The 26,244-nt window shown below is 48.3% G+C and overlaps 1 protein-coding gene across 6 annotated transcripts in view; it reads right to left on the minus strand.

Annotated features, from left to right (window-relative positions):
- dlgap4b (discs, large (Drosophila) homolog-associated protein 4b) overlaps positions 1–26,244 on the minus strand; it is an 85,925-nt gene that overhangs the window by 8,835 nt on the left and 50,846 nt on the right. For 3 of the 6 annotated variants that reach the window (XM_068593500.1, XM_068593501.1, XM_068593504.1), the window contains exons 3-9: positions 21,185–21,237; positions 9,249–10,573; positions 8,862–9,076; positions 7,263–7,382; positions 6,377–6,527; positions 4,501–4,753; positions 3,988–4,140 (exon numbers count right to left, since the gene is read on the minus strand). In XM_068593500.1, coding sequence (XP_068449601.1) covers positions 3,988–4,140; positions 4,501–4,753; positions 6,377–6,527; positions 7,263–7,382; positions 8,862–9,076; positions 9,249–10,499 — 2,143 coding nt within the window. In that variant the 5' untranslated portion in view covers positions 10,500–10,573; positions 21,185–21,237. The remainder of the gene's footprint in view (positions 1–3,987; positions 4,141–4,500; positions 4,754–6,376; positions 6,528–7,262; positions 7,383–8,861; positions 9,077–9,248; positions 10,574–21,184; positions 21,238–26,244) is intronic. The other 3 variants (XM_068593502.1, XM_068593503.1, XM_068593505.1) reach the window with 3 other exon arrangements.

Here is a 26,244-nt window from a genome sequence, read left to right on the forward strand (position 1 = left end):
CAGAGCGGCTCTACAAGCGACTCGTTCCAGAGAGAGAGGAGCGCTGGTGTCGGCTGAAACACTGAACGGCTCCATGCATCAACACTTAAGGTTTAACGAAGCGGAGACGACACCCAGATCACACCCAGGATGGCCCGTATCCAGAACCTTCACACACACACACAGACACACACACACACACGACACACCTGCAGCTCCACATTTTAAAAGACACAACACATCTTGGCTCTTCCTGAAAGGCTGAAATATTTCTTATGAAGCTTTATTTTTTCGCAGACGTGCAGTTCAGTACCAGCGAGACGTTCGCCCACAAGCACCTCGCCGTGGATCATCCTCTGACCTCTGACCTCCATCTTTACTCTGGGAAAACCTGCTGACCCAGCTTCCCCGTGTCCACGCCTCCCCTCCTGACAGAGATGCATGCTGGGCAGAACAGGATTGTTGCTGATGTGGCACCGACTCCACATCTGCACCTCGAACTGTCACTAACGCTGTGTGTGTGTGTGTGTGTGTGTGTGTGTGTGTTTTTGGACACCTGCCCTGCAGTTCTCCAAGTGTCACATCATGCCTCCGTCAGTCTGGACAGAAATCCCCCCTCAAGTCTTAATACCACAGAATCTGCTTGGTCCAGTAAAACCTGCATGCAGAGCTGACAGCTGCCTGTGGGATTAGACGAGGCGCTGGAGTCCAGCCGGACGCAACGAAAACTACCAGTCGCCTTCAGCTCGTGAGGACGCTGCTCCACACGGCCCAGAGGAACCAGGACCTGCAGCGCAGGAAGATGCTGAGCTGCATTGTGGCGACAGCGTCGTCATCACATCCAGTAGTTTGTGATGGATCGCTGTGGCGTGCGGCGCAGACATTCATGCTGCCTTCAGGGTCATCTGGGACAGCTTTGCTTATCCCTGAACATGTCAGGGTTAACATGTAGTGTGTGTGTGTGTGTGTGTGTGTGTGTGACTTAACACACCTCCACTCACACTACTCATCGTCCTCCGCTGTGCTTTGTGTTCAATGACAATTATTTCTGTGGCTTTTTGTCCCGTTTATGTTTTTGTGATTTTACGAGACGGATTGCACGCAGAGGACGACGACGTGAGGGATCAGACACGATGCAAACAAGTTGGAGTTTAACCACAACGTTTATGAACACACTGCTCATACTGGTTCATGCTGGTTCATACTGGTTCATACTGGTTATGCCACGCCTCAGACCTCAGCCGTGAAACTCGTCATTTGTAATTGAATAATTGCCCAAACTGAAAAATGAAAGTTGAATAGACAGAACAGAAGTAAAGCAAAGGGATCGGATCTGAGGAAAAGAGTCCAACATGCGCCAGCATGAAACACACTGTGTGTGGACCAGTTACTGGTGAGAGGACCAGTGAGACCAGTGAGACCAGTGAGACCAGTGAGACCAGTGAGGACGAAGCCTTTCCTTCCCCTAAACTCACAGTGCCACAACAAACGGGCCTGAAGACGCTCTCTCCTTGAAGCGTCTTCTTTATCTGCCGCTCTGCAGAGCGGCTCAGTGCTGCCGCTCTGCAGAGCGCTCAGTGCTGCCGCTCTGCAGAGCGGCTCAGTGCTGCCGCTCTGCAGAGCGGCTCAGTGCTGCCGCTCTGCAGAGCGGCTCAGTGCTGCCGCTCTGCAGAGCGGCTCAGTGCTGCCGCTCTGCAGAGCGGCTCAGTGCTGCCGCTCTGCAGAGCGGCTCAGTGCTGCCGCTCTGCAGAGCGCTCAGTGCTGCCGCTCTGCAGACGCACTTCAACAACAGAGACAGCAGACGCTTCGTGCCAGATGAGTTTGAACCGAGCGCTGCTGCTCGTGCCGTCTGGTCGGAGGCTGGTTGTCCACTAGCGCTCTGGTTGCAGACCGAGTCACCGCATACCAGCAGATTATATCCTGGCTTAATGCTCACACACTGAAAGAAAAAAGACACTCTGTCCCTCTACGAGCAACGCACAGAGACCTCCATGCTAAGGTTTGGAGGAGGGGATTACACCCTGGAGGTCAACACCTCGTACAATATGTTGGTTAATTATGAGAGAAGTGGCAAATGGTTTCTCTCCTTAGTAAAACTTGTGATAACATAGATGACATATAAACATTTGGGGCTTTTCGCCATAATTCAGTGTACAAACTTGGGTCTAAAATGTTTGTAAAGTGTAATAGATTCATTAATAACAATAATAACTTCTTCATGCTGTCACAGTGAAACCTCTCAGACACCGTGAGGCTCATGAGACGCTCTGGATCCGTTCTGGTCCAGAGCGTCTCATGAAGACTGAACCTTTCACAGCAACATGCAGCTCGCTGAGGTGCTGTGTGTGTGTGTCTGTGTGTGTGTGTGTGTGTGTCTGTGTGCGTTGCAGCCGGACAGAAGAGAGGGACAATGAGAGACAAAGAGGCACAGAGGGCTGCTGGCGTTATTTAACAGTGCAGTGGCGCTTGCCAGGTCGCCTGCTGCCTGCCAGTCGACCCATCTGCTTTGTTTAATTCATCAACAGCCACAAGACAGAGACGACCTGCAACCAGCCGGACTCCAGTGTTCCACTGCATCACCACACGGGGTGCTTTCAACAACAACAACAACAACAACAACAACAACACATCCGTACAGTCTTTACATTAAATGTGTCCTCGACATGGGGATCTGATCCATGTTGCAATACACAGGATCTTCCATCAGGACCCTCATCCGGCTCTCATAGCACCCACTCACCCATCACCCTTTCACCCCATCACCCATCACCCACTCACCCACTCACCCACTCACCCATCACCCGCTCCCACAGCCTTCTCTGACGTCATCCACACGGCACTGAACGCATATTTAATGAAGTTTCCGGTGTGACGCAGACAGAACTTAATGCACATGATGAACTTTACGTTTTCTTTACAACATCTCACTACAAAGTGATTCACTGTCGGACACGCGCTTCTAGAGGGAACGGAAACACAGTGCGCGCGACACTACTACCGGTGAACACGACAATAATGACGGTTTAAAGACTTACCCTGCTGCCGGGCACGGTAACACGCACACACACGCACAGACACGCACGCACGCACACGCACAGCACAGCGGTGTCCTGACTGGAGACTAATTACCTCGCGGGCAGCCGCAGCCGGAGTGCGCGTCCCCGGCTCGCGCGCAGGAGGAGAGCCGGGGAGGCGTGTCTCCTGATGCCTTCAGGGCCGCCTCGGACACTCCAGCTTCTCAGTTTCATGAGCTGAGGTCATTTTGGTGCTTTCGGTGCACTTTTGATGAGGCGATTTCATAACGACGTGATACTGTAGATGAGATTTGTTTCTGCTCGATGATGAACCACAAAGAATCATCAGCATCATTACTAGTTTGACATAGTTATATTTTAGTTATTATACTTTACTGTTTGTTACATATTTATAATATTTGTTTTTATTTATTTTACTATGTCTCTTGTTTGCACTTTTCTGTATGCTGTTGTATCCTGTACGTTAAAGGATTAATAAAGGATTATTTTATTTGATCTCATTATTCCACAGGACAAAAAAAAACAAAAACGATTCAGAGCAACACAATTTGACAAAGGGAGGGATGCCTCGGCATATTTTCTCCTATATTATATGTTCAAATAACATCAGAGTCTTCATTTCCCCCCAAAAACCACTGTAACCTAAATGTGTTTGGGCTCTTCGGCGACATCAGAATGGAGAATGAAACGTCCGAGCGTCCTGAAGGCAACACAAGCTCTGACGTCTGTGTGTACTGCGGGGAAGAGCGCCACGTGGTGGACACTCACGGTAATAATCAACCGAGCAGATGCACGTCATCACACAAGTCTGCAGCAGCTCGTTCAGTTTCACTGACGAGGCTCCACCACACGGTGGCGCCTCTTGTCACCAAGCTGGTCTTGATAGTTATTTGTGACTATTGCGTCTTCCTTGATGTGGTAAACTGATTGGGGACACAAAACAACGAGGACAGGTGAGCTGTGAGTGTGTTACCTGTGTGTGGGGGTAGGATGCGTTGTCTGTCTGTCCCAAAACGCTGAAGAAAAATTGCAAGCTGTTTCTCCTTTGGGGCTTTGTCCAAGCCAGTGGCTATCAGGTAAGAGCCAAACTGCTCTTTCCATGTCTTCCACTGTGTAGAAAGGCCGTCTGGCGTGGGCAAAAGAGGCTGCATTTGAGCTACTACGCTGCTGTGTGCCTGCTGGAGGACGAGCGTCCCACCCAGGATCACGGCAGCGAAGAGCAGTCAAAGTAAAGTTATGAGAAATATACAACTGAAGCCAACAAGGTGGCCCTCTGGAATATGTATAAATAAATCATCAAAGCTTAAACCAAATGAATAAGCAAAACAGATTTGCACTAAACATATTGTGTGTGTAATGTCACATTTAGCTAACACACATCACTGCATCATAGCAAGAAGTCCGAGGCGCCACGTCGTATGGTTTACGAATTAAAATAAATACATCTGCAGCAAATGCAGCACTCGCTCTCCCTGCAGCGACTCACCAGTGCTGGTGCTGTAGGTGCGAACAGTGGTGTCGATGGGAGGCGGCGAGCAGCCCGAGTCCATGGAGGCCGTGTCGTCGTCCTGCGAGCAGCCGGCCTGGATGGCTCTCAGGTAGCTGTGGCTGCGGGAGCGGAAGCATGTGGGCATGGGCAGGTCCAGAGGCTCCGGGTTGTCCTGAGAGTGGGAACGCGAGTCTCTGAAGGTGGACTCGGAGCTGCGGTCCTCATAATGACTCATGTCCAGGTCCCGCAGCTGCAGGGGGCACAAGGGCCAACATGAGCAGAGACAGCACACCAAAAAGACAGGACATTGTTAGAGTTACTAGAGCGTAACATGTATGTAGAACGTGATCCAGTCGTGGAGGATTTGCATGAAGTCCATTCATGTTGAGATAAACCGAGAGAATCGAGTGTCGAGGCTCGACCGCGAAAATCAATCAAGACGACGGCCCGGTCTTTACGAAGAAGACTGAGGAGATACCGGTTGGCTCGCAGGAACCCATTATCATCTAAATGCAGAAAAAGATGTGCATGAATGTCTTCAGCTGTGAGATGGCTCACTGATGACCTCATGATGACTCAACTTCATGTTGAACACATGCACCATGGTTGTGTCCAACCTCACCTAACAGGGTTGGCTAAACTAATTCTACATGACTAAAATAACATTAATAAAACAAGTTAAACCAACTGAATTGTCTTAATTTAATCCGGCACAAGTAACTCAGGTTTGACTAACGCTGATAAATTAAATTGATCCGACTCAAGTGAATTACATTGGACCAACATAATTGCGTATTTCTTAAAGAAAGCAGTTTAATCGTGTGGAAATCCTTTCCATGATTTTATTTAGCGTCGTTTAGCAGTCAGGAGACCAGTAGCGTAGGAGTCGGGTCATTCTGATCCCAGTATGTTCCCAGCACTGGAGGGACCAGTAACCGCCCAGCTGACAGCTTCTGTAAAGGATGTTCTCCATCTGATGGGATGACATGAAATGGAGTGGTCTTCAACCAGTGGAACCAGTGGTTCTTCCTCCTCTGCTGCGTCTCTTGATGGGCTGTCATGTCCTCTGTAACATGCGTTTTCATTTCTTTGAGCTTCCTTGCAGCGACGTAAGACCTGTCAGATTACTACACAATGCAGAAGAAAAGCCGAGGCGAGAGACGTCACTGAAGCTTCTTCTGAAGCGAGTGAAGCAGATGACGGCTCCGTCCTCTGCTGGTTGACAGAGTTAAACACGAGTTGGTAGTGAAGTTGCTGGTTGACTTAACAGAAGCATGTGAGCTGGTGAGAGCAGGAGATTCAGCTCGTCCAAGTTGTACAACTTGACCTCAACCCATCTAAATCATATTGCATCGGAAACGTTCCTGCACGCTGCTGAGCGTGCACATTCAAAACAATAAATTCATATACTGGACACATTAGTTGTAATGTGACATGAGATTGGGTGTAAATCCTGTGTTAATAGCCGGCGTCGCCTCATTCGACTGGTTCATTGAAAAAGATCAGAGCCGCTCCGCAGCGTTGTTCATCATCTCTGTGACCTCGTCAGCGGGAGGCTAATAGCTCTCATGCCAGGAGATAAATTAGACTCAAAACTACCAACGCCATTCATTCAGCTCTTAGGTTCACAACATTAGAACATTTTACGACTGTCATTCAAGCGGTATCTGTGAAAAATGCTAATTATACCACGGAAATGAGTGTTTGTAGCTCAAGGCGGACGAAGAGTCTTTGAAACCGATGACTGATACCAAAGTAGAGAGTTTGCTCGGAGCCAAGTCGTGTGAATTGTGTTCTGAACTCGTTAGAAACATCTCTGCTGAACGAATGAGAGCAGGAGAGACACAAACAAACAGTGTTCAGCGTCTCTCACCTGGCCCAAGCAGCTGCGCCGGCCCAAGGTGCTGCAGGCCTGGCTGAAGTCATCGTCGTCCCAGTGTGGCGAGGAGGAGACGGGGCCGTCGATGCAGTCCAGGTTGTCCAGGCTGCGGTTGTTGGAGAGCTCTCTGAGAGATGGAAGACAGCTAGGAAGAGAGGGGAGGGGAGGGGTGAAGTAAGATAAAAGAGACGTGTTGAGGATGTGAAACGTCAGGAGCGCGTGAAGACATGTTCAGGGAGGTTGATGTTAATGTACGATGAAGGGAAACGTGGATGGCGGGAGAAAAATGAATGATCAGCAAAACCCAAAACATTGAAAGAGAGATAAAAGGAGGATAAGGTTGTCATTCAAGCTGCCACCCTTTCATTTCCACGTTCATTCATGAGTCACCGTGAATCCGAATCCTTCTTCAATTCAATTTCATCTCATTTTGGCACCGGCCAGTGTCACATCTGGGCATGCAAAGCGGCGCATGTGTACAGCCCTCTGTGCCACCACGGAGGCAAAGACCAAGCTGCAGTTTGAGTCTCATCAAACTGCAGCTGTAAAGTCACATTTCACGTGTCGCATGCTCCTTGTTGGCACACAGTGACGGTAACATGACAGTGAGCCACCATTCCCATTAGACCGGTGTCACACGCCGCCGCCTCTCTGCGGAGAGCGCCGGGCAGATGGTATTTACAAGCTGAAGGGAGGTTGGCAGTTGTTAGCGGCGGGGCATGAATTGGCATTTGGAGTCGCCGCTGACTTCACAGGCGTCTGAGGGGGGCGGTGCAAAGTCATCGGGAGTAAATGATCCAATGAGACTAAAAAGCCTTTTTGTTGTTGTTGTTGTTGTTGTTTTGCACCGCGCTCCTGAGCTTACAGACCTATCACTGACCTGCTCATGGACCTGCCCAGCTGGTGCAGAGAGGACACACTGTGGAGGGGCGACCACAGGGCGTCCAGCTCGCCCTGCAGCGAGCTGTAGTCCAGGGTTCGGCTGCTCATGCCACTCAGGCTGGAGCGCGGCGAGAGAGAGCGGGGTCGGGTGGTCGGGGATCGGCAGGGGGAGCAGGGTTAGTCATTCAAGCACGCATTCGGGGAAGAATAAATCCATACGCTTCTAAACATAGACTTCAAACGGACTTGAAATGTTGGATGTGTGTCATGTGTCGCTCAGGACGAGAAAGAAACCTTCCATCAATCTTCCTCTGATGCAACCGGGAATGTGCATCAAGTGTTTGCATGGAGCGGACACAGATATTAATATTTATAAGATTAAGACAACAACAACTAGTGCTGTAAAGAAGAAAGTGTTCAATCTCTGGAGTTAACATTAAAAAGATTAAAATATTCATGTGCTGATGAAAACTGAAAGTTTATCCATTCACCTCTGGCTCAGGACAATATGTTGACCTATAAGTTTGCGTTTTATGTCTTGTCTTGATAAACATTCCTTAAACCCTGCAGACAGTTCAAATAGAAACGTGCAAAGTATTTCTATCTCTCGTTGTGCTTCTGTCTCGCTTACATTTGCTCGACTTCGCCTTTCAGACACAAATATAAGACTGCGAATGCATTTTCTGTCATTTTCAGTCGACTCCTCTTCGTCCCGCCGCGCCTGCACAGCGGACGTATTGCGCAACGTGTCTGCTTCAGAAAGCGTGTAATTTAAAGGCGAGCGAGGCGCGGTGCCAGTCGGCCGGAGAGGCGGCGGCTGATTCCTGGTGATTTACCGGTTGAGTGGAAACAAAAGCCGGCGTCATGTGACGTAAACGACACCGCGCTGCCTGCGTCCTCTGGGCCGGTTCTGTGGGCCCAACAGTGGGAAGGTGGATCACAGCTGAGCTCCGGCAGTAAGGCCGGCATGTGGGGCACCACAGGGAGTCTGACACCACTTAATTCTATGCATGAGTTAGCGCGGCGTGCCGTGTGTGTGTTTGTGTGTGTGTTTGTGTCTTCCTGCACACTGTCACAGTGAAGCCGGCCGTGGTTTCTTTTCCTCTACGTCCAGAAAAGAGGAGCGTTTTTATTTTCTGCTGACTGTTGGGAAGGCGTGCTACTCCGTATTCATAACTCAGTGTTCTTGAGAGCCCTGGAAAGCAACACTTTTCATGGCCACACGTGTTAAAATGCCCACACGGTATCTTTTAAACCAAGTACAGTTGATCTCAAACCGGATAAAAGGCCTTCAAGTTATACATCAAGCAATTAAACAGATGCTTAGATCTGTTTTATGGTTTTCTAGCAGACTTTACTGAGGTAAACAGACTTGTAATGGCATCAGAAAACATTCACAGCTCATCATGTTCGTCTCTTTATAAAAACAACCACCTGTCCCCTGCTGGTAGCTGTTTGCAGTCTGGTGTTCTGGATCATGTGTCTGCATTGGTTTACATTTGGACCGCGCATTGTGTCTCTGACGTGAGTCTCCCCCCTCCCTTACGGTGGAATATGAACATGTCCTGCATAACAAAGCGGCGCTCTGCGGTCTTACTTGCGTTGGGGTAGCTGGTCGCTCAGAGACTGCTGTGTAGCCCTGAGGTAGCTCTGGCGACGAGCGGCGGATTTTGGCGAGGGTTTGGGGCTTCCCTCCGAGTCATCGCTGTCCTCCATGTCTCCCATGGCCTTCACGTAGCTGCCGCTGCGCATCCGGCGACACGGGATCTCGTTGGCAGCGCCGCTGCGGCCCAACGTGCTGCTCCAATCCCCCTGCAGGCGGCATGAAGCGGACACAACGAGTCAATCAACCCACAATCCATCCCTTTAGCACTGTGTTAGCGCGTTGATATTCGTCAACCTGCTGCAACCAAGTCAAAAGGCAAGTAAACCCTCTGCTAATGTTCCTTTCACCAAGCACTACATTCACTCCAGGCCTACTCACCCTCCGTCCAACCTGCAGGTAGTTGCAAGGTAGTTCAGGTTGGCAGGACTTGGACTTGAGCATGGACCTGTCCAGAGTCGCCGAGCCCTTCTGGATCACCGGCCTCGGCTGGCCCATGGTCAGCGTGGACCAGGACCCTCCTTTCATGTAGTCGTTATCATTGACGGCCATTCTTCCCGCTCCACCTTGTCCGCGGCCTCCCGCGCCCCCAGGCCCGGCGAGCGTCTGATACTTCATGTCGTTGCTGCTTTTGGAGGAGCTGATGGTGTTGTAGCCACTCTGGATGTATCTGGCCTGCACCCCCTGACTATCGTGGCCAGCCGGGCGCCCCAGAGTCACCATGGCCATGGTGTTGTGGTAGCTGCTCAAATCGCTGCTGTCCAAATCGTCCGAGCTCCAGTAGCCGGACATGTTGGAGCGCGGCCGCCGCTTGGCGGTGGCCTCTGACTTCGTACCCCGATCTTTACTTTTGGATCTGCGATTCTGCTTCCCTCCGTCCTCGGTGCCGGACGAGCCCCCGCCGCTGCCGGTGGAGCGTCCGTTGAAATTCCCCTTCATGTTGTGGCTTTCCAGTGACTGGGACTTGGCAAAGAGTTTCTGCACCGAATGCAGCATGTACCGGATCCGACCGGGACTGTCCGTGTGCTGCTTTGCGGCGGCGACCGCAGACGTTCGGTGAAACTGCAACGTGCTGAACCCGTCGCGGCCTCCGGGCAGCTGCTTGTCGAACTCCATCAGGCTGGACGGTGCCTGGTTCTTTGTCATGTGATGCGATATAGTCGCCGAGCCGCTCGTAATCATAGGCGCTCGTCCACTCAGCCCTGCCATGCCCATGCCCATCCCGGTTCCCATGCCCATACCGGTTCCCATGCCCATACCGGTTCCCATGCCCATACCCATGCCCAGGGACATGGACGTGCCCATGGTCCCCGTGCTTATCCCCCCGATGCTGTCTCCGGGTGGGGAGAAGTCGGACTGGTCGTAGGAGTTGTAGTGAATCCTGGGGAAGGTGCTGCTGTTGGACAGCTGGTTGTTGAGGGGCAGCATGCAGTCCGGCGGCAGGGAGCCCGGGTTGGCTGACGGGTAGAGGTGCGGGTCCATCGTGCCGTAGTGGTCCATCGCCGGGCTCAGCAGGTAGGGGCTGCGTGAGAGAGTGCTGGTCTTCTGGGAGTAGAGGGCCTCTGGATGGCCCGGGGAAGGTTCACAGGAGTCAGACAGGTGTCTGTTACGGTTGGTACCCAACCCCTTCATGGTGGCGAGGAGGTCCGACCTTCTAGAAGACCCCCAGGCCAAGAAGAGATGACTGATTCCCTTGAAAGTGATTCCTGGAAGATAGAAGGACACAGGAGAGAGGGAAGAGGTTTAATGTGGAGCTGGTTAATATAGTGGTGTACAAAACACACACACACACATTTAATCTCAACAGCGTCCATCAGCTCAGCCACAACAACACGCCCACGCATGAGCCCAACTGCACACAGGCTCGCTGTAAGGGAACGAGCCAGCTTTCCACCGCCTCCCACTGGGAGCATCGCCGTTAAAATGCTGGAAGTTTAATGGAAAACAACAACGTGTGGGACAATGGCGAGCTGGAGCCCGTGGGCCAGGGCGTACATTACATTATGGGGAAAAGAACAAGTGCTGGCAGTCATCTGCAACTGCAGACACCTCCACAGCTATGTGGGGCTGCAGCGTACGCCAGCTTTCAGTCAACAAGTAGCTCCTCTTCTCAGAGATGAATCCACGCAGCGCAAACATTTCCATTCATGTGGATCAATCAATGAATTAAACATCGGATATTAAATAATTTGCCCTTAGAGGAAGTCGATAGTCGACCTGCTGCCTCTCAGCAGACCCTCCAGGGTAGCTGTGATCCAGAACAACCCAATCTCTGGGAGAGCCCTTTCTCTAGCTCGTAGCCCTCTTTCTCTGCCCGTTATTCCATCTGTTTATCGCTCTCTCTCTTCCTCCCTCCTCTAGCGGGCATCGCTGGCACTGGCCACTGAGCTCCTGTCCTATCTTTGCATGACCAGCCAAGGATGGCGGGGCAGACTGTCATAGTGAAACCGGTAAAGAGGATTTGACCAGCGGGGGGGCTGCAGGAGCTGGCAGCTACACCTCTTTGTCCCATCAGTCAAGCTGAGCCAATGCCCTGCAATGATGGGACTTCATGCATGGGAAATGAAAGCAAATGCGATAGAGATATTCTGGTATTCATGCATTGATCCAGTCTGTATTTGTCTGTAAAAGAATTTAAAGAGTTGTTGTGCTGCTTATACTTTGAGAAAAAAAAGACCACTATTCCTTTGGCAATGCTCTGATTTATGAGGAATGTATAAATTCATGAAGTACATCAATCTTTCTTGTTTTTGACTAGGAGCCCTGCATGTTGAGGCACCTTTATTGAAAAGGCAACAGCACGCATGCTCGCTGCTCTGCTTTGGGTTTAAAAGCCCAGACTTAGCGATCGCTCATGTTTCCTGAATCCACCGTTTAGTTTTGGCAGCTGCAGCTGAATGTTTAAATCAGCCCTCGCTTAACTCATCGGATATCTAATATATTTATCCCACACTTTTTTTTCCTGTCAAATTCCTCTCCAAGATTGATAAATAGCAGTTGTAGTGAATGGTGGCAGAGCACGGAGGGTGTTGGGTTTAGATTGGACGGGAGGAAAAAAGATGAGCGATACAGCTCGTCACCGGAGTCCCTGCAGAGTTCCAGCAGATGTGAAGGAAACTAATAAAGTGGTTAAAAACTCAATTTCATCCTCAGCACGGTACATTTATTCTTAATTCATCCGGAGGAAGTCAGCCGGGCCGGCCGCCGACATCTCGGATTCAATCATTCTCAGCCGCTCGGCACAGCTGCAGACGGTCGGCTGCGAAGCGCCGGAGCGACTCTACGGACTCTTATGGCAAAGACACCGAAAGATGAAGAGCAGCTCCCTTAAAGTTCACACCAGCACCATGTGAGAAGCTGCGATTGTTCCAGAGAAGCCACTGTGTTACCGCGCCTTTACATAACACTGTGCACACACACACACATGGACTTGAAAACACTTTCAGCAAATAACTATTTGCAGAAAAAAATAAAAAAACAACCTCCATATAAATGATAAGCCCGGCTTTGCTGCCACCATTATTAGCATGCTGCGGGCACAGACTCATTTAGAGTCATTAACAGAGCTTCTCTGAGTGCCATCTCTGCTGATAGGGTCAAATCCTCTAAATCCTTTTACACCACATTAGCTAACTGCCTCGTATCCCGTCGCGACACGCCACTCAGCTGAGCTTAGCATAGCCTCCTTAGCGCGTCAGCCAGCACGCCTCGGCGTGACAGTGAGCTGCGTTGTGAACGGAGGCGGGATCGCAAACGATGTGCTGTCAATCAAAAGTTACAACGCTTTAGCACGTTCACAGATTGTTAGCTCTTTATGCTAAATGTTAGCAGGTAACTGTACTGAACCCAATGAAGACACGAGGAAAAGAGAGAAGAGACGTATGTTTTTCATTTTATAGACCGCGACATAGAAATGACGGACAGCTCAATCCCTCTATTTCCAGATTTGTGGCAGAAAATAGACGGCAGCCTTGTCATGTAGGCGCCATTTTCTATAGTAGTAAGTGATCGATTTTTCCAGTGCATTGGCTTTAATAAAGCACTGATTAGGAGCTCATTAAGAGGGAAAGTCATGGATCATTAAAGGCACATATAGTATGTAGTATACTATATATACATCCTAGAATATGCAGAATGTGGACCCGCAGACAGCGACTGTAGTGGGAACTACCACAGAGGTGAGTACTTTGCCCGGTCTTTTATCAGATGTTGTCACTGCGATAGCTGCAAGGAAACTTTAGAGGTGAGGGGTTGAGATCAAAGATGGCCGCGGTCCCAGCTGTTAAAGGTAATACACTTTTCACTGAGCAGGAAACAAAGAGTGACTCCAACCTGCCAGAGTCTGGCTGCAGAGAGTAACGCTCGAGCTGGAGACGCATCCTGACCCGGATGAAGCTGAAAGTAATTCAGGTCGAGCCTCCGCATTCATGAGCGCGTCTCCGTCTGTGTGTACGCTGCTCGTAGAGAATAACACTCACAATACTGTTGATGTGTGTGTTTGTGTGTGTCGGACGCCCTGCTGAGGGCGTCTGCTGGTAGCCTTGTGCACCGGGGAGCTGCCATCTGCTCTCCAAGTGGGAAAAGGGGCGTTTGGCACCGTCTCCAACTCATGACCTTACTCCTTCTCTCAGCCACCGCTCCCTCAGACACACACAGTTCAGCTACTGACCAGGAGAGGGCGACAACACTCAATACAAGCGCTCATGCGGGATGTTGTGAGGATTTGTTTGTCAGTCCGAGTCTGACAGAAAGCGTTGGAGATGTGATGAAAAGTCTGTCAGGGAGTCAAGTTAATGTTTAGGTTAGGATTAAAAACAGATTATTCCCACAACCTGAAACCACGTCGCCTCTGACGCACCAACATTTTGTTCATGATGTTCATAAATCAGAGAGTGACGGCATATTGCTAAATGTAATTGTTTTACATGAATACAATATATTAATTTACATTTTATTGTACAAGCCTTTTATATATTGTAAAGTTAAGATATTGCTTCCTGCTGCTGTCAGCTCAACGTGAGGTAAAAAATACAATATTTCCTTCTGAAATGTGGAGTAGAAGTAGATTGAAGCATGCCATATAAATACTAGAACTGTAAGTTATTATGATGAACTTTTAACTGCTTATGAAACAGTCTGAGTGTAATACTGACGACTGTGCAGGTCAAGCAGCTTCACTGAGACTCAGACCTGATGCCGAACAGAGAGAGGAGTATTTTCTGCTGGAGAAGGGAATCTGGTGGCCGGGAACACCACCACGTCCGTCCACAGGGGGCGCCAAAACCAACACAGAAGCAGAGTTCCCTGTCGTAGCTTTAAATGCAGCAGATGATGTGTGTTGGGACACGGGGACGAAGTTTACACAAGATGTTGAAGAGAAGGAATGAATACAAAAGTAAACTTTTGATTCTCACAAACCCAGATGGGTTGAACCCTAACGAGTCACATCTAACATATATAGTATTAATATAGTACTACTCTCTCAGTGCTTTCTTTTGGCCATCTGTACTGGATTTGTCTGGTAATGTTTAACGATAAAAAACATCCCTAGATGAAGATTTCACTTCCAACAATATCACCCAGTTCACACATTTCCTGCCATGAAATAGTTCCCAAAACAAATGGACCCCTCTCTCCAAGACAGGGTGAGAATTATTCCATCCAATATTTTCTCTGCCGTCCTGGAAACAGTCAAACTGATGGCTCTTCTGTATCAAACACGTCTCTGGGTTGTCTGTGTCGACGCGCTCGAGATGCCAGATCTGTCTGACCGGTTGCCAGCTTTTGCGTTGGCAAGTCTGTGGGCGGCCAGATTTAGATTAGCGCCCGTGCAAAGGACATCATCCCTCATCTGAGCAACACTGTACAGAGAGACAGTTTGTCAGAGCACAGCTCAGTCAGTCAGCCGGAGCCCATCTGCTCCACAGGCTTACAGGACGGCCCGGACGACAGGGGGCAGCGCTGTGTGTGTGTGTGTGTGTGTGTGTGTGTGTGTGTGTGTGTGTGTGTGTGTGTCTCAGAGGAGGAATGGACAGAAGGAAGTGGGGAGGAAGGTGTTTCGACGTTTTGACGGCAGTGGAAATGAGAAACATCCAAAGGGACCGGAGACGTGTGAAAATGAGCACGAGTTGTAAACTGTGCATTGAGGGAAGGTGAAGGAAATGTAAAGGATGAAGAGGAAGATGAGAGACAGGAACCAGCGAGTGGGGAGGAGCAGCATGAGGGAGGAAGAGCGAGGGAGTTCACTCTCATGCGTATACACTGAGAGCTTTCAGATGAAGAGCGATCAGACGATGCTGCAGGAGGAGATGTGTGTCAGCTGGCTGAGGGTTTGATGCACGCGTGTGCGTGTGAGGCCTGTGCAGTGTAATAATTCATCACGGCTGCTTGAGAGATTTGATTTTTACTTGGTTTTGTTTTAAGTTATGAAGCCGGCTTCCAGTGAGAGGTGATGGCGTGACGTGTCGCTCGCTGAAGACGCACAAACACTCCCTCCGACGTATGTGTGTCACGTCTTTAATAATAAATAGCGTGTGCGTGTGCGCATGCCTGCGTGTGAAGCGGGCTAACCTTGTCCTAATTACACTCCGTCTATTCCATCAGCGCGGCGCTCTGACCCATTTCCACAGCGATAAATTTACCGCTCTCCCCTCTGTTGTGATGGATGACCCACTCGTTTTAGCGCGTCTCTGAAGACCGCGCGCCAGAAAGGAAGTCGGCGAGAGGCGGTGAGCGGCGCCGGTGGAACTTTCCACGTCCTCAAAACAATTTCTGTTTGTACGTTAGACGACGACGACGGAGTCTGAAAAACATGTGGAGGAGCTGAACCGGACCTCCAGAGGGCTTCACAGTAAAGGAAGACGTTTGCAGAGTATTTATGAATTTTTCATAATCTGTCAGCAGCGGTGAGAGACTTCAAGGCTGTGTATTGATGAGCATCGCTCGTCTCTGGAGGCGACTATAAAGCACCGATTTGCAAACAGCGTTTTATAGTTTTTCTATTCAGCTGCTGACCTGTGATCCGCCTGCAGGGCAGCAGGTCAAGAGGTCAGCTCTGTCAACACACACTGCATTATGTCATTAATCTCCACAATATTTACACATAAACAACATGCCAGAAAGAAATCCAGCGTTTCAGGAGCAGTTATTAAGTGCGAGGGCTCAAGGATGAGCGTTTCACGGCAGTCACAACCATTTGTTTTGCATGTTTATGTAAAAACATGTTAATTCATCGTTGCATTATGTCTCATCGGTGTAAGCTAAAGCTATCGTGGCTTTGACAATAACACAGAGGAAGTGAATTCATTTAATCCTAAAGCCATAAGGTAACGCAGCGTATTCTTTTGACCGTCTCCTCTAATCCGTGGCAGCCATTATCAAGGGGCCGTGGTCCATCATGTATCATCCACTCCCACCTCTTTGACCTTCACCTTGACCCCCTGCGGCTCCGTCGGGTCTACCTGGAGGTGTGAAGGCGACTGTGTGTCATCACCAGCACAAACAGAGAGTTACACTTGAGGACGTGATGCCGTTGAACGACGTCCGTCACGGCTTTTCTAAAAGCTCATTCAGTCATTTTAACAGCAGATTCACATATTTTAATAAACGTTAATACAATACACAAATGCCCTTCAGCAGACTGGATGCATTGTTCCTACTGGACATAAAAGGACTTTACAGTGGGAGCATTCGCTCTCTTGTTGCCACAGACACAGAGAGGAATGTCCTCCTGAAAAGACTTGAACCCGTCACACTCAGAGTGTTTACACTCCTCCATCTTCTACTGTATAAATCTTCACGCTTGGTATGAACAGGTGGACTAAACTAATGACTCTGTCGATGTGCAGGTGGGCGTGTTAGCGTAGCATCGGGGTTGACACAGTGTGAAACTGTACCTCACTGTTTCATCTGCAGGGAGCACACACAGTGGGTTAGCTCCTGGCATTAGCATCCACGCTAACCCTCATGCTAGAACTAGAATGAGCCCAATTTGAAGCCGGAGTCACGGTGACCAGACGTGGCCCCGTGCCGCTCCATCCCAGATGTATTATTATACTGAGGGATGACACAGCGATGGCGGTGCAGCCCGGCGGGAGCAGAGGGTTGTGGGCTGCAGCTGTGGCCTCTGTCGCTGGACCCCGAGGCCAAACACGAGGACTAATGCAAACAGACACGGAGACGTGCACGTACGCTCGCACGCACCCAGACATTAGCATATCTTTATGAACTCACACACACACAGACACACACACAGTGGAGATCCACTTCACCGACTGGAAGATCTTGGTATCTTTAATACTGACGCTGCACACGTTACCCATAAACCTCAGCTGTTCTTTGACTGCAAACTACGTCACATGAAGGGTTAAGAGAGTTCTGATGTTTTGTCACTTTGGTAATTCCTGAACGCTTTAATGAAAGCTCTCAAATCTTGTTCCTGAGCTTCAGCTCAGTGACGTCCTGCGCTGTCAGTGAGCCGCTGCGTCGCACGTGAGCTACGAGCTACGAGCTACGAGCTACGAGCTACGAGCTACGAGCTACGAGCAGTCACCCGCGGCCAGAACAAGCGGCGCAGCTTTAAATCCCACCGGGATAAGCCTTAAACCTCACCCACTTCAAAACGCCCTTGGCCTGACACACAATAGCTGGTTCAGTCTGAACACATCCTCGTAGCCGTGACCCCCCCTCCCATGTCCTCTCCTTCCTCCCCCTCCTCTCCTTCCTCCTCCTCCTCCTCCCCCTCCCCCCGACAGAGGAAGCAGCAGCGCTGTGAGACTTCCTGCCGCGAGAGGAAAAGGTGAAAAGTCACTTCCTGTCGAGATGTGAGGATTGATCGCCTGATGGCGGGGAGGAAGGACAAGGGGCCCCGACGGATGCCAAGTGGGTCAACGCCCCGAATCCGTTGCTCACAATCCCCCGTGATGTCACAATAATACTCTAATGGCCGTCTGTCAACCTGTCAGCTCTCGGATGAGCCGCAGCAGCAGAGACGGGACGCGTTCACGCCGACGCTCAGGAGACGAGGACCACGGCCCTCAAACGTCACACCACCGTGGCCCCCATGTGCAACATACATGTGCGATATAGGTATGTTATTGCAACGTGGAGGCCGATTTTGCACCTTGAGAGCCACGTCGGCATCGTCCCTGCACTGATGCAGAGTCTGTGGAGAACATGAACACAGACGCAGCGCCAGGGATCCGACCCCATGCAGCCACGTTAACACGGACATAATCCATGTTATGCATCCATGTTATGCATATCCATGTTATGTACATCCATGTTATGTATATACATGTTATGTACATCCATGTTATGTATATACATGTTATGTACATCCATGTTATGTATATCCATGTTATGTACATCCATGTTATGCATCCATGTTATGTATATCCATGTTATGTACATCCATGTTATGTACATCCATGTTATGTATATCCATGTTATGTATATCCATGTTATGCATATCCATGTTATGTACATCCATGTTATATGCATATCCATGTTATGTATGTCCATGTTATGTATATCTATGTTATGCATATCCATGTTATGCATATCCATGTTATGTGTGTCCATGTTCACGATGTCTCTAATGAGCTTTAGAGTTATTTGTGACTCTCTTCCTTTGAATGTTTTATTTATGTGAATGTTTCTTTAGAGCAGAGTTGAATCTGAACACAATGCCACAGGGCTGAGATTATTCCCAATTTAACAATGTATGAATGTTACTAATTCTTTGTAACGTCTGTAATTAATGGGATCCATTTACCTTGTTGTGTTGTTCCAAGGTGTGATTAATAAATTAGAGGCAGTTTCCCACAGTATTAGTCTTCCTAATCATCTGCTTCCCAGGAGCTTTCCTTCCCACTGAGACTCTTTACGCTCTTAAACTGCTCACAGCCGCTAACATGGGATGCTTTCCATGACTGTTGAGCCAGAGAGGATGTCGACCTTGACATCGTAACACAGGGTGACGTTCATGTGTGTGTGTGTTCACGTTCCATTCGCAGTGTGAGTTTTGTCCCGCTGTAACAGAACATATCCATGAAATAAATGTTTCCACGGCTGTGACTCATCCAGAGGTTCAGAGATGACAGCACGTCTCATCTGTGGGAACACAAACTGATTCATCTTGGCTTTTACGGCGTCATAAATAACAAAAGGTAGACAAACATAAATGTTTGCATACAACAAATTTAAGGCGGCAATAAATGGGGTGAATGAATTCAGGATAATTTATGATTTGTGTGTTTCTGTCCTGGTCAAAGTGTTTCTCTCTTTGCACACACGAGAGGCCTCTGACAGCACAGAGCAGCACTTTGTGAGGCAAAGTAAAGCGAGAGAGACGACAAAGGGAAACAGTTAGTCGTGCACTGTAATTCAGGGAAATGAGCACGTTGTCCTTCTCTGAGTGCCGACAGGAAGGAAGGAGTAACGCATCCTTCACCTCCTCTGCAGCCGACCTCCTCTGCTCTGCGCTCAGCTTTCCTCATCGCGTCTCAGCGTTTGCATCCTTTCTCTCTCTCATTGGTCGGCTCATCCCTTGGCTGAAGCCACGCGTCTCACTTTGACCTAAAAAAGGGGAATGCACAAAATAATCCGCCCGAGGGAGAAGTTGTATTTGTTATCGAGCCGCGGGCCGGTGCACCTCTTGTGCACGTTTACTGTCCACAAGCCGGCGTCAAACGCGTCCTCCAGATCCAGCTGTAACACCTGGAGCGCGGCCCTTTGTAAGTGTGATGTCAGCTACAGCTGCTCATCCTCCACCTGAGGGAGGCGTCCATCAGGGGCCTGCTGGGCAGGATGGAGGGGAGCGCTGTGATTGGAGCATCCTGTTATCTCCTCGCCGCAGCAGCGCCGCCGGCAGGACCCTCGCTTCTGCAGACAACTGGCGATACGTGTGCACATGCGTGAGTCTGAGGTGTACATCTGCCTTTGTGTGGGAATGTCAAGGACTGACTGTGTTCAAACGCAAGCCTGTGTGTGTGATATACGATGCAAATATTTGAGAGAAACTACAAAGAGAAGGGACGAAGGGCTCGACATTGCTTCTGTGAGAAGGATCATGCTTGTGGTTAAAATGCTGCAAGTGAACCTGCTGCAGGAGCATGAACCCTGTGTCACATTGTCTTGACGGAGAGGAAGACGCCGAGAAGCTCTTCAAGGAACTTTCAAGAGACAGAGACACATTTGTGGATTTGTGCTGGATGATATTTAGCAATAATAACATCCACTCCTTCCATAAGCAACACAATGCTGCTGCAGATGTTCAATGATCCGTGAAATATTACAGTCACGTTTGCCCCATTTTCACATTGTAATTATTGTGTTGCAGTGCACAATTACACCGCAGCAGGACTCACAATCTCAAGTTATTTCTGTGATTATTAAGTCCCAAATCTTATTTTTCTTGAACTACGTGATGCCAGTGACGGTTACTGTGACATGTTTCCTGAACCGTAGAAAAAAAAGAATTTTCTAAATACAAGCGTCTAAAATATTCAGGTTGGTGTGAAGGAATAAATAAACTACTTCACCTTAGAGACAAGCTAAAATATAGGTTTTACACTGGAATATCTATTATCTTGTTGAAATATAAAATGATATGTTTTTGCCACTTTTAGGGAATTATTTTGCTTCACAGTCTGCAATGTAAAGCTGGATTGAACCCTGTGAGGGCGACCAGCACAACACGCCACGCTTTACAGCAGACAGAGCGACTCGCTGGTGGATTTCAGCTGCTGAAGAGTCAGATGTTTGTCTCAGAAAGTCGTGAAGAGCATGAACAGATGATGCTGAAGATGCTCATGACAGTTGTGTTAATAAAAAACCGTTTGGGAACACAATCACCATGTAACATACATGTTGATCGTGTGTAAAGGATGTGAACACAAAACAAGTGTACGCTCGCTCCTAACGTTTCACAATCTAATATCTCGTGGCGTCTGCGAGCTGCAGCGGCGGCTCTGGAGGCCTCACAGGCTCATCCAGTATTCATCGAGTCCTCGTCGTGTTGGCGATGACACACCACGACCGGGAGTGGAAACTCTGTAGGATTATTTTGAAGGAAGGGTTGTGTTTGAAATTTGAATTTCAGTGACTCATCCTTTGATGTCCCGCCGGTGCGTTAGCAGGGAATAGCAATTAGCTTCTGATAAACGGCCTCTGTGGTGAATCCGGTTCCTCGCGCCGGTCAGGAGTCCGAGGCTGCGGCTCCGTGCGCGCACAAGTGTTTGTGTACATTTTAATTTTCTTAATGAATTAAAAGGCAACATTAGCAGCAGAGAGCTAAGTTCATGTGGAGGACTTACATTGGCAGCTCATTCCTCAGAAGCCTCGGCGCTCGGTGCAGGAGGAGGTTTTCCTGAAAGAGATACGAGGAAGACTGTGTCAGTGTGTGTGTGCGTCACGCTCCACTGCTTCACAACACAACATGAGCATTGTTTGCCACAGACAACACACACAGAACTGAGGACGCAGCGTTGCCAGCTGGGCTAAAAGGATCTGATTGAGAAGCTTCAGGGCAACTTGTGTTCAGGTTGAGGCCGGTAGAGCAGCAGCGAGCAGCTCCACCTTACTTTACTCTTCCTCTGCCCTACTTTCCCTCTCTCTCTCTCTCTCTCTCTCTCTCTCTCTCTCTCTCTCTCTCTCTCTCTCTCTACCTCGGAGGGTAGTACAAAGGCACCGACTCGCTTTAGCACATTTCAATCACGGCAGTCTCCCACTCATCTATATTCCAGTCGCCTTTATAGCGCCTGCAGTGTTGCAGGAGCTATATGACAATGTTGGATCGAGGCTCTTCTCTGCAGCAGAAAGCTCATCGTGCATCCTGACTGATTGCAGCACATCGTCCACTGAAGAGTTCAATCAGTTTAATCAGTTTAATCAGTTTAATCAGTGCTCAGACACCAGATTGTCTATGTGTGTGTTTGTGTGTGTATCGGTATGCTTGAGTTTATTGTACTAATTTCTTGATGCCCGTGTTAAGTGTGCATCACATCCCAGTCAGCGCGTCACAAACGCCGTCTCTGTTTTCTTTTTATCAGTTCCAGCGCCAGAGGAGGACTTCAAGATCCTCAGCAGCGACTTCAAAAGACCCAAAGAAGCGTCTTCATTCTGCAGGAGGAAGACGCTCTGAGCTCACACATCAAACCGCATCCCAGTGCTCTTACTGTGCATTATGGATTCCTCTCTTCCTGGAAAATACAGTCAGAAGAGGCCTTTGTTCATCAGTCTCTCAAGCACTCAGATCCACAGAGTGTAGAAGGGTGCAACCTCGCTGTTAATATTTAAATGCTCCTGTGTTCAGTGCTTCATGCTCCTGTTGATTCCTTTGTGCATATCCAACTCCGCATGAAGGCCGTTGGATATTCTCTTTGATATTTCGGGCATTCATCTGCTGGTGGCCTCGGCGGACATAGAAAGAGATGTGAAACGCACATATTACAATTGTGCGATCGGGTTATTGTAGTTGTCGATTGGATGAGGGGGGTGGGGACAGTGAGGTCACAGCTCGCCAGTGAAACGTCTGCATGGACGACAGACGCAGAGTCAAAGACACATCTTGTATTGGGGCTTCCCCCGGAAATATGAAAGATCCTCATCCACCAGAAATAGTTTTCTAGTAGGAGAGGAAGCAGACACACTGCTGTGACTCGATTATCCAGCCGCACAGCCGGTTCGTCACTCTTCACGTGTGCAAGTAGTCTGTGGTGTCTTCAAACATCTGGATGCACATTTCTCCACGATGTGACTCAAAAGGTTTGACTTTCCAACGGCCAATGAGATGTTTGTGTTGGCCCCTGACTTTTGAATTGCTGATGAAAAAAGAAACCATTAAGGCAAAAAAGGAAAAACATAAAGGAAAAATAGAAACTAGGTCCAACCAGACTGACGAAGAAATTAGAACATATGAATGAAACCAGGAAAATGTTCTGCTGCCCCTCTGGTTGGCTTTAAACACACGACCCATTAAAAACACGGTTCAGACCTCACACCCTGCACATTCACAACCATCGTGAAGTTTAGCTCTGCTTTTCTGGACAGAATCAACAAACACAAAACTCCAAAACGCTGCAACCTTTTGCAAAATAATGTCAAGAAAAACACTGCACACAAACACACGTCTTGAGAGAAAAACCAGGATATAATCCAGCATCAGCTGGGAGTTATTATCAGGAATAATCACATATTGTGCACAAAGAATAACAGCAAGACTGCAGAAGATGACATAATGTGGAGGATAATGGGTGAAGCTGAAACAGGATTTCTTACACTTGCTGACGCGGCACTTTTTAATATTCATTCACAAAACCCAGATGAAGTTGATTTGGAGACAAATGAAGGGCACTTCAGAGAGTTCTCTGGATTGAGTTGGGAATGGGACTCACGCCAAACCCCTCTTCTATCGCTTCGTCGCCCGCTGCAGATTCAAGGGATTAATGTCAAACTGCACTTTACGGCAGCGGGTTGTTGGGGCAGCGCAAGATAAATTAGAAATGAGATTGGGAAACAGATTGAGGCATCAGGCCAGAGGGATCTGCTGGTTTGGGCTCTTCATTTAGGGAACGCATCATAAATGTTTGTGCGGTGGGGAATGAGGGAAATCTCCCTCACTGATAGAAATTGGCCTCAACTGAGAAACAATTACTTTAGATTAGATGTTTCGGATTTTGAGACCAAATTGAGTGCATTTTAATTGAGGATTACTTTTTACCAGAGCAGATGTCTCGCAGGAGGACAAGCATAGTTTAAAATAAATAAAATAAACAACACTTAAAGATTGGGGATCATCTGCTTGTTTATGCGTATAAACGGTCCAATCCGGTACATTACTCTAACTAAATATTAACGAGTTGTCTTTCTACTCTTACTTAAAAAATAACAATTTAAATGAAGCCGTTTTGGGCTATGATGCAGACTGTTTACATGACATTCATCAGAGTATTGATGCCATACGACCAATCTATTCTGGACATATTCCAGAATGGAGGGACGAGAGCCAAAGTTGTGAAATAATCGGCTCTAAATCAAACAAATCCTTCATCGTCACTCCTCAACCATGAAATCCAATTACTGCAGGACCAAAAGGGCGCCGTGTGCAGGTACGTTATCAAGCTAACATTAATCATTCAAAGGATCTAACTGCCGTGAGTAAACTGAGCACGCGGTTACATAATTGTTGAAGAAGCCATAGCGAGCGAAGGTAAAGGCTGGTGGGAAGGCACCGGAGACCTTCAGGAATCTGTTGGGCCATTTGATGAAGACGAGGACCAGAACTTCTCCAGTTCGTAGCATTCGGAGAGCAGATGGGAGGCAAGTTGAGGGAAAGTGAAGATGAATCCCACAAGTGAGGCAGTGTGACAGCGCGTTGGGAGAGAAGCACAAGCTCATTCCAAATATCTCTGCATGTTATAATTATGCTAATGACTCAGGAGCTGGCAGCCGATATGGCAACTGGATTACATGTTAATGTGGTCACTGCAATAATGGAAGTGGAGAGAGAGAGAGAGAGAGAGAGAGACAGAGAGAGATAGTGGTGTAAAAAAAGAGATCTTGTGATAAATACAGTTTTAGCAATATCGGTTTGCAATCATGAGGCAGCTTTAGGAAGACGTCATTAACAGTGCAGAGTGGCAGCCATTAGCTAGCCAGGATAGAGTAGTTAGCGGCTTGTAGCTAGTAGCCAGTAGCTGGAAACAAGCAGCCAGTAGCCAGCAGCCTTTAGCTAATAGCTAGTAGCCAATAGCCAGAAGCCATTAGCTAGAAGCAAGTAGCTAATAGCCAGTAGCTTGAAAGCAGTAGCTAGTAGCTAGAAACAAGTAGCCAGTAACCAACAGCTAGTAGCCAGTAGCTAATAGCTAATAGCTAGTAGCCAGTAGTTAGAAGCCAGTAGCTAATAGCTAGTAGCCAGTAGCTAGAAGCCATTGGCTAGAAGCAAGTAGCTAATAGCTAGTAGCTTGAAGGCAGTAGCCAGTAGCTAGTAGCTAGAAACAAGTAGTCAGTAGCCAACAGCTAGTAGCCAGTAGCTAATAGCTAGTAGTCAGCAGCTAGAAGCCAGTAGCTAATAGCTAGTAGTCAGCAGCTAGAAGCCAGTAGCTCATAGATAGTAGTCAGCAGCTAGAAGCAAGTAGCTAATAGCTAGTAGTTAGCAGCTAGAAGTCAGTAGCTAATAGATAGTAGTCAGTAGCTAGAAGCAAGTAGCTAATAGATAGTAGTCAGTAGCTAGAAGCAAGTAGCTAATAGCTAGTAGTCAGCAGCTAGAAGCCAGTAGCTAATAGCTAGTATCCAGTAGCTAGAAGCCAGTAGCTAATAGCTAGTAGTCAGCAGCTAGAAGCCAGTAGCTAATAGCTAGTAGTCAGTAGAAGCCAGTAGCTAATAGCTAGTAGTCAGCAGCTAGAAGCCAGTAGCTAATAGCTAGTAGTCAGTAGAAGCCAGTAGCTAATAGCTAGTAGTCAGCAGCTAGAAGCCAGTAGCTAATAGCTAGTAGTCAGCAGCTAGAAGCCAGTAGCTAATAGCTAGTAGTCAGCAGCTAGAAGCCAGTAGCTAATAGCTAGTATCCAGTAGCCGTCATGACTTCATTCTGTGCCCAGGGACACAGTACTCCACTATCTTTACAGAGCAAATAGTTGTTTGCAGCTACACGTGCCACTACTCTAGACTATAACATAGATAGCAGGAGGTCACCTTGACTGTGTGGGCGTCTCCAAGCGCACGTTGAATCATATTTGCAGCGCAAAGTGCAAAAGCACTGCGATGGATTATAGTCATTAATAATACATCCTCCACCAGTCCATCTTGTCTCATCTCTCTGTAAGAGTCGTGCCAAACAGGTCCTTTGGTTTTTAAAAGCTAATAATAATAGTAATGCTAGTTTTGAGAAGAACATATCTGAAATACAATAATTAGTAGACAATATGTGAAGTGTGACATGATGATGATGATGATAGCAGAATAATATGTTAGCATTGTGGGGAGTGATCTACATGGATTGTACGTCCAATGTTGTTGTTTGGAGGCCATGTTCGAAGCAAAATAACATATTAGAGAGGAAATTGTGACCTTGAACTATTTTTTTTTCTCCTGGTATTTCAAATCGTGGCATTTTCCTAGCGCTGGTATCTTCTAGTAGTCGTCTGGTATCATCTCCTCTCTTGTTCATGGAGGTGCGTGAGGTTGTTTCAGAGAGCCTGATGTCGTTTGCAGGTGATTTAATAAGTGAATGTCTGTACTTAATGCCGCTGCGTTCACATCAGACGGTGCAGATTTGTCAACATGTGTGTCCTGCTGTTGTCAGAAGGCCGCCGGGATTTAATGAACAGATGCAGGAGGTTTTTATATAAGTCGTATAAAGCATGAAGCAGCTGTGAGC

The sequence above is a fragment of the Clinocottus analis genome, unplaced genomic scaffold, assembly GCF_023055335.1.
Source record: "Clinocottus analis isolate CAN_PGR_092001 unplaced genomic scaffold, fCliAna1.0.p SCAF_3, whole genome shotgun sequence".
NCBI lineage: Eukaryota > Metazoa > Chordata > Actinopteri > Perciformes > Cottidae > Clinocottus > Clinocottus analis.